General features: G+C 44.9%; 1 protein-coding gene across 1 annotated transcript; it reads left to right on the top strand.

Moving 5' to 3' along the window:
- FNDC10 (fibronectin type III domain containing 10) lies at positions 1-4,232 on the top strand. Its single transcript, XM_087702103.1, has one exon. It carries the CDS (start codon positions 113-115, stop codon positions 764-766), a length of 654 nt encoding a protein of 217 aa, XP_087558229.1. The 5' UTR covers positions 1-112; the 3' UTR covers positions 767-4,232.
- Positions 4,233-8,792: the final 4,560 nt, after the last annotated feature.

The following is an 8,792-nucleotide window of genomic DNA, read 5'->3' as shown; positions in this document are numbered from 1 at the left end:
GCGGCCACTTTGAAAAAAAAATGGGCCGGCGAAGGCGAGGAAGGCGGCGGCCGGCGATCGTCCCGCCGCGCTAAGCGAACCGCGATCCAGCCTTGCCTGATGCCCGGCCAGCATGTTGGCTTTCTCCCTCCTAGTGGCCCTGCTTTGCCCGGGAGTTGGGGGAACCGACCCGAAGGCGCGCAGAGCCGGGGGAGAAGGATCGGGAGGAAGAGAAGGAGGCGTCGCAGAGCCCTGGTGTCCTTACAAGGTGCTGAGCGAAGACGGCCCGGGACGGCTATGCTTCCGCAGCCCGGCGCTGGGTTTCCACTGCGCTCCGGAGCGCTGCACGGCTCACCGCTCGCCCGGCCGCGCCTTGCTGGCCAACGTGCTCCGCAACGGCAGCGTCTTGCTGCAGTGGGCCTGGCCGGCCGATCGGCAGCCTCCCCTGCGGGGCTTCGCGCTCTCCTGCTCGTGGGAAGGCGCCTACACGCGTTTCCAGTGCGAGAGCGTGCGGCTGGGCGCCGCCTGCCGGGACTACCTGCTGGCCGACCCGCACGGCAGTGTCCGCTACCGCCTCTGCCTCCAGCCCGTCTTGGGCGGCGGGGACGAGCCGGCGGCGGTAGCCGAGTGCGTGGAGTTCACCGTGGAGCCGGCCGGCATGCGGGATATCGTCGTGGCCATGACGGCCGTCGGGGGCTCCATCTGCGTCATGCTAGTCCTCATCTGCCTCCTGGTGGCTTACCTGACCGAGAACCTTACGCCCTCTTCGGCCAAGCGGGGCAGCTGAGCCCCGACGCTCGGATCTGGCCCGTCAGACCTTCTTCTGCCGCTTTGGGGCGGCGGGGGTTCAGCCGCTGCCTTCCAGCTGGAGAGCGGGACTACAACTCCCGCAAGGTCCCGGCCGGGGCTTAAAGCGCGAATGGAGGCTGCGGCATGCTGGGAGGCGTAGTTTTGGGCGGAGTGTTTCTTGGTCCCTGTTTGGGAAAGAAGGTGACTTCCCCACCCCACCCCGCCCTCCAAGTAAAGGGTTTTTCTTCCATGGAGGATTAGACTCCCGAGTTCTCTCTTTTGGTTTGGCAGTCTGGAGCGAAGACCACCAGGAGATCTCAGGAGGGTAACCTCCCAGAAGATGGCAACGACAAACCAGGGGCTCAAAAAAACTCAACACCTTGCCTGGGTGCATCCCATCACGCTGCTGGGGAGTTGAGCTGAACTAAGGGATTGAATAGGGACACAGTAGCTCAGTGAGTAAGACGCTGAGCTTGTCGATCAGAAAGGTCGGTGGTTCGAATCCCTAGCGCCGCGTAACGGAGTGAGCTCCCGTGACTTGTCCCAGCTTCTGCCAACCTAGCCATTCGAAAGCAAGTAAAAAATGCAAGGAGAAAAAATAGGGACCACCTTTAGTGGGAAGGGAACAGCATTCTATGCGCCTTTGGCTTTGAGTCATGCCAGCTACATGACCACAGAGACATCTTCGGACAGCGCTGGTTCTTCGGCTTTGAAACAGAGATGAACACCGCCCCCTAGAGTCAAGAACGATTAGCGCATGTGAGGGGAACCTTTACCTTTCTAAGGGATTTCATATTTGCCTTTTTTCTTTTGAGCAATGAGAAAATTCTAGACTGTCCTACTGAAAGGGGACGAGAGGGCTGCTTTCTGACTTACAGCTGGCTCTTCACCTGGTCCTCCTGGTGCTCATCTGGGGATGAGGGGCCCTTGGGACAGCTGCTTGTGGGAATGACTTCTCTGGAAAGGCATGCTGGAGTTGATCCGGAGGTAAAGTGCCCCGATGCAGGGCCAAACTTTTCAGTTGATGGTTGGATATAAGCAGCTTCCACCTTGGGAGAATCTGTTGGGAAGGATAAGTAGCCGCAGGGCTTTTTCGGTGCGGCAATTGCTGGGTTCGAACCCAGAAGCTGCTGGGTGCACAGGAAAAAGGCTCTGTTCTAGAAACCCTCTTCAAACTGTCCCAGCCACATAACATTTGAAAAAAGCCTTCATCTGAATTTGAATCAATCAGGAAACTCCATTTGGGGATCTATCCATGCCAGGGAAAATTCCTTGGGCTGCAGCTAAATGTAGCAATTGCCACATTTCCTTGTGTTTCTCCCATTATTTATTTATTTATTTAGTTTGTCAAAAATGTATGAGATAACAGGTATAACTCTAAACATGGACATGAACACAGGAAATGGGTATGAATAAATGGGGACAGTAGGACAGGGATGGTAGGCACTCTGGTGCGCTTATGCATGCCCCCTTTACAGACCTCTTACGAATGGGGTGAGGTCCAAGGTAGATAGTTTAAGATTATCTTGCCTTCAAATCTTCAGTAAACCCTCCACTTTCTTTTCTTTTTTTAAATTAATTTTCTTGCTGGCTAGACAAAGATACTGAATTTCCTAGCTTCATCTCAGTATCCAAAGTGGTTTTATATATAGCGTTCCGAGAGATGAATTCGAGAAATTGAAATGTTTTTGAGGGCTGGTTTAGAGAGGGTGATGGATGTTTAAAACACGTGCTTAGATGTTGGCTATTGCTGATGAGAATAACATCCAGTTTTCCCCTGGATCAGTGCTCGGGAGAAAAATGACTGACTTTGCGTTGAAATAGTTTAATTCCATTCCCCGAGGTATCTACTGTGCAATCCTATGCATGTCTACTGAGAAGTAAACTTCATTGTTCAATGAGTTTACTCCCAAGTAAGTGTATATTTGGTTGCAGTAGTGACCGTTTAGCTAAGTTTCCTTGGATACCTTATTCATGTGCTTGTGGAATTTAATATACTGTGATATATTGATCAACATGGAACATAAATACTGAGCAAAGTAGGCTTATTGCATAAAAGTGGCAATTACAAGTCTGGTCAATTTCAGCTGTAACAAACAAAAGCATTTATTAACTTATGTCCCAGTTTTTCTACCCTCAGGGACCCCAGATGACTAACAGGAAAAAAAAGAAAGAAAAGAAAAATATAAGCAATTAAAAACCTGTGAAAATAGCATTATTAACATTCCTCTTTGGCTTTAATCTGAGCACTTTTAATATTATTCCTGAATCGACAATCCTGCCTAATACTGTAGTGTGTTATGCAGTGATCCAATATACTATGGTTTATTTAATAATTTACAGTTAAGCAGTTTTGTGAATCCAGAACTCTAACTGTAACTTTGATTTTCAGCTGGGAATAGCTTTTAAGGACATTTTTATAAAATCGCAGACCAGCTATTTGATCTTCCAAATATAAATATAAATATATAAAATGAAAAACTGTTACCGTGAAAGAAGAAAATTAACTTTCTAATGAACGACAGAGTGGGGTTCCAGCTGAAGATTGTCCACATTTCACCACTGTAGGCAGTTTCTTGCTTTGACTTCCATTCCGTGTTGACATCCAAGTTCAAAACTGAAAAGAAATAAAATTAAAATCAGGACCAACCCAAGACATTCCACTGCCTGAAGCAAAGGGCAAAAGTCTGGAATAGTAGGAGCGACACTTGTTTTGTGTGTGTGCGTGTGGTTTAAAAGCACTGATTCATTCTATAGCCTTTTTATTCCGTCTCCAGATAAAGAGGCTGACAGAATGATTAATAATAAAAAAGGCAGTTTCTACCAGCTAGTTTCACAATCTAAAACAATCCAGAAAGAAAACAAAATGAGAGGAAAGAAAATAAAAAGTCTTAAGTCAAATGTTAAGAAGCATTCTCGATAGAACTAGTCTTTCAAGACTTCAAGGCTTTCTAGGCTGTTTAAAGGCTCTGAAAACGGAGATTATGCCAGAGCTTTGAATTCTAAGAAGTAAATTCTACAACATTTCTGTGTCGGATTGTCCTCTGCTCTATCCCGCCGCTTCCGTGGTAGCTCCAATGTAGCCAGGCTTGTTAAGCATTATTCTGTGCCTTCAGGCTGGATGTTGTCCTCTGCTATTCCCAGTTTTTGTTCTAAAGGATAACCAAACTCCTCCATTACTGTAGTCGCCTTCACTGGGCAAGTTTGTGCACTTTTAGATTTGATGTCCACACATTCTTTCCCCTGGCATTCCCAGTGGAAACTAAGGAACCCCCAACAAATGTGTTACTTGTTTTATAATGGTTGCTGCTAGGTTTTTTTTTTTTTTTAAATAAATGCCTTTGAGGAGCAAGGGTTTTTTTTGTCACTGTGCAACACGAAGGGTTGAGAGCCATGTAAAAAGAAGCAACTCACTGGCTCCCAGGCCACTCCATCAAGAACAAATAAAAGTGGATTAAAAACAGTATACGGGTCAACTTTTTATGTTTGTTTTTGCATGTGCCTTGGTACAATCTATCTATCTATCTATCTATCTATCTATCTATCTATCTATCTATCTATCTAGGGCTCTGTGTGTGTGTGTGTGTGTGTGTTTGTGTGTGTGTGTATGTGTGTGTGTGTATGTTCCAGCATAACTCTGGAACACCTCAAGCAATTTCAACCAAATTTGGTACACAGATGACTTGCTCTCTGAAGAAAAATACTGGGAGTAAGACACCCGTAACACCCCTTGGAGGGGGTGTTCTGTTAAGATGCAGCCTATTGTGCCTTCAAATGGCCTCTACTGTATTGCCGTAAGATGGCTTCTACTGTACAGCGCAGGGGAGTTGCCATAGTAACAGCTTCACAGTATTCCACAAGGGGGCTCCCTCTGGTATGAGGGAAAAATCCAACATTAGAAATTACGTTTGGTCCGGACATTTTCCCCCTATAAATAAATATCCGGGCAACACTGGGTTATCGGCTAGTTAAACCATTATTACAGGTTTACAAAAGATAGGGCTCAGATGCATCAATATGGATGTGATTGTTCAAGTAACATACGTAACAACAAAAATAAGACAAGATGAGGCTGTGTCCTATGTTGGCTTGTGTTGGATGCTATCGTCTAAGGTTAAAATCTTAACTTCCTTTGGTGGGAAGGTCACAGCGTTCCGTGTGCCTTCAACATTGAATCATGCCAGCCATATGACCATGGAGACGTCTTTGGACAGCACTGGCTCTTTGGCTTTGAAACTGAGATGAGCACTGCCCTCTAGAGTCGGGAACGACTAGCACATATGTGCGAGGGGAACCTTTACCTTTATAGTCCTGGGGAGGGGATGTCTGTTTATGTCTTTCTGTTTGTAGTGATGGGAAAGGGAATAACGGCAGCGAAACAAATTGGCAGATATTGGACAGAGTAATAGCTCTCTGCTCAACAGACCAGCTTCCAAATCTATGACATCCTTCAAAATATATAGCACCCACTGCATGGTTGATAGATTATACATATCTTAATATATTTTAAATCAACTATCACTGGCAAGGAATTTTAAGCAAAAAAAATATCCTTCACTCTTTTCTCTCTCTTCTGGTCTAAGTGACTGTAAATAACTTCTCTCTCTCTCTCTCTCTCTCTCTCTCTCTCCCTCCCTCTCTCTCTCTCTCTCTCTCTCTCTCTCTCTCTCTCTCTCTCTCTCTCTCTCCTTCCTCCCCTTTTCTCCAAGTAAAGAGTTTTTTTGCTTAAAAACTGGGGGGGGGGAGAAGAGCCAGGGGGAAGAGGAAGAAAGCACCTTCCTCGCCATATTGACAAATAGAAAACAGGATGGGAACAGAGGTCTATTTTTAAATCGGATGATGAACACATGTGAGGCAGGAATAGAAATGGAACTGCACCAGACTGATTTCTCAAAGAGCTGTAAATAAAGGCGCACATTGCCCTTCCCTCAGTCCTAATTGCCAATTCAGGCATAGGAAAGGGAGGGATAAAAACACAAAAGAGAGTTTGGGAGGGGTGGATTTAGGGGAAGAGATCGAATTGAATCATTGGCAGAGAAGAGAACAGCCCTGTGAGGTGGTGTACAATTTTAGACTCTGGTCAGAATGATTGAAAGTCCAACTCTTTTAAGATGATATATATGTCTTATTATTTCCTTGAATTCAAAAATGATGAAGCCAGCTCTGCTCTCTTTGGGAGTTCTGCTTTGGTGAATTCTTTCGTTGCTACGTACACATGGAGGCAGCTTTGCTAGATTGCCTTTCCCAGATAATCTTGTATAGGATGTTAGCATCCACCCCTCCTAGAAAAATGAAATAACCTGGGAAATATTGAAAAGGCAGAATATTATATTTCCCTGGATCAGAAATGGAGAAACATGTTTTTAGGCAGAAAACGGACTTACTCTTAATAGCCCCCACATTTGTCAATGGGCCATTAAAACGCCTGGGCCACTCTATTCTACATAACAAATATCTCCCCCTTCAGCTTCAGGGTGATGAGATGAAGGCATGATAGTATTCGCTCCTTACCCATCTCACCACCGGGCACCTGGGAAGAAGCAATGCTCAACCAAATCTGGACTCAAAACAGCCTAGAGAGTTGCCCCTGCATGGATCTATGAGAGTCTGACAACCAATCAGAAGACAAGATCAAGATCAAAGACCAGAGAGGGCATAAAACCAGGAACTTTCAGCATCTTGGTCTCTTTTTCTTCTTCACCCAACATCTGGAAGCATGTGATCCCCCTTTTCTGTTCAGGAACTCAAGCCATATGATCCTGTCCACCATTAAACCAACTTTCCAAGCAGCCTCCATGTTTCCAGAGTCTTTCCCCACACTTGGAACTGAAACCAGAAGGACATTTCTTCCAACATTTGATTTACACTAATAACTGTCATAGGTTTTTTTTTTAATGTGTGGCAGCTTATTAAAATGAAAGTGGGCATTTGTGCATTACTGGAATATATCCCCACCCTCTTAAAAAAAGCCCATTGAAAATCTTAACATGAAGATGGATACAGTCTAAGACTTAACTTTTTCTTTTCTGGGTAAAAGTCTCCGCTGACTAAGTTATCATCCTAGAGAGAAACTTAAGTTCCAATAAGGCAAAGTCCAGGAAGAACAAAGCTAGGAAGGCTAAATGAAGCAAGGCAGAGTTTGTGTTGCAAAGGCTACAGTCCGAGGAGAGAAATAAGCACCATGGATAGCTCTGATGCCCAAGCTGTGTAGCTGCTACCAGTAGAAAGTCCAAATGTTGTAGTCGCTCTCTTAAACCCAAAGGATCACCTTGTGGGGCAGAGAAGGCGGAGGTTGATTGGGATGCAGATTAACCTCCCTTTTATTGCAAGGAGGTCTTTCTCAACTGAGGGGGGCAGCCTGTCAGCCCTGAAGTCATTTTTGGGAGCATCTTCAGGGCTTTCACAGCAAGGCTGGGTGGAGCTGTGGCAACATAAGGGGGGTAGTAGAGATGGCTGGGGGGGGGGATGTGTAGCCAAAATAGCATTCTTTCCCATGGGAGCCAAGGATGCTCTATTGGTTGTTGGAAGGGCGTGGACCAAAGTCAGCCAGGAGTTGGGACTGCGACCTGAAGGGCAAGAATTTTGGGTTTTGATTTGGGTGGGGTCCTTCAGAGTCAGGTTTTCACCTGCTGTGCCAATATGACATCCCCTATAAAATTATGCTTTGAGGAAACTCTAGGCCTCAGAGTTTTGATTGCTTTGGGGTTGTTACTTAGAAACCTGAAAAGTTGCTTCAGCAACAAATAAAAACTGATCTCTAAGATGCAGACCCTCTTAAGGTAAAGGCCTCCAGTTTGTTTGTCATTGTGTGTGCCACTGCTCCCATCCTTACCCTGCCAATCACAGCTCCTTTTGGCAAATGGAACAGAGCCTAAACTTTATTTACAGCTTCTCTTCGCACCTGTGTGCCATAATTAGAATTTCCAAAAAGGGGGGGGGGAGTTAGTAGGCAAAAGCTAACCTCATCTTTGTTTTGCTATGACTTGCATTCTGCTGGTGCTCAATGCCAAAGCAATGGTCATTTTTACAAATAAAAATAAAAATTCGGCCTAAAGATCCGAATTGAAAACAAGTTACAGCAGCTCATTTAGTGCCCGTTTGACTTATGGCCATTTTTCAAACTTATGACCGTTACAGCATCCCCCATTGGGGATTAACTTTCGGGTGTTTAACAGCTGGTTCATATTTTATGATGGTTGCAATGTCCAAGGATCACGTGATCGCCTTTGGTGACCTTCTGACAAGCAAAGTCAATGGGGAAGCCAGATTCACTTAACAACCATGTTACGAATTTAACGGCTTCAGGGATTCACTTAACAAACGTGGCAAGACAAGTTGGAAATGGGGCAAAACTCACTTAACACATTTCTCACTTAGCAACATAAACTCTGGGCTCAATTGTGGTCATACGTCAAGGACTACATTTAGTACATCCATCACAATAAAAATCAGGTAGTTACTTCAACTAATCCGTCCCTCAAAAACCTATGCTTGGAGGGAGCATTTTTTAATCCTCAGCTACCTATATTTCCCAAAGTTAAGTAGATATTGTGGGGTAAACGCTGCAAGATTTTTGCTTCTGCCTCACAAAGAACAGAATAGACCAAAATTCTTCTCATTCCAAAGGGATTCTTTGTCCACATTAGGTTATGCCTGTCCATAATTCCTGAAGGAATCAAGAAGAAAATGGTGTTTTCTAACTAGTGAGCTTGTTTTTGAAGAAAGCTACTGGGATCTGGGAATCTGTGGGCTATGTAGGGATCTGCCAGTGAGCCTCAGTGTTATTAAAAGCTTTAGAGGGACTGATTTGTGCATTTTGCATCCTTTTGAAATCCAAAAGAACTGACCAGTCCTATTTCTTCGCTTGCCAATTTATTTTATTTATTTATTTATTAGACATATTTATATGCCGCCCAATCCCGAAGGACTCCGGGCGGCTTACAAAAATAAAGAGAAAAAAACACACAACGAAACACATAACGAAAGAAACAGTTTAAAAACAGCAACACCTCATACATTCATTC

This window comes from Thamnophis sirtalis, unplaced genomic scaffold (genome assembly GCF_051295495.1).
Source record: "Thamnophis sirtalis isolate CommonGarterSnake01/CBP01778 unplaced genomic scaffold, rThaSir2_p1.2 scaffold_15, whole genome shotgun sequence".
Taxonomy (NCBI): Eukaryota; Metazoa; Chordata; class Lepidosauria; order Squamata; family Natricidae; genus Thamnophis; species Thamnophis sirtalis.
The sequence above is the reverse complement of the archived record's forward strand: the minus strand, read 5'-3'. Positions and strand labels throughout refer to the sequence as shown.

Bases quoted from the DNA above. Each gene is read 5' to 3' on its own strand.
- FNDC10 (XM_087702103.1), top strand. From the start codon at position 113: ATGTTGGCTTTCTCCCTCCTAGTGGCCCTGCTTTGCCCGGGAGTTGGG.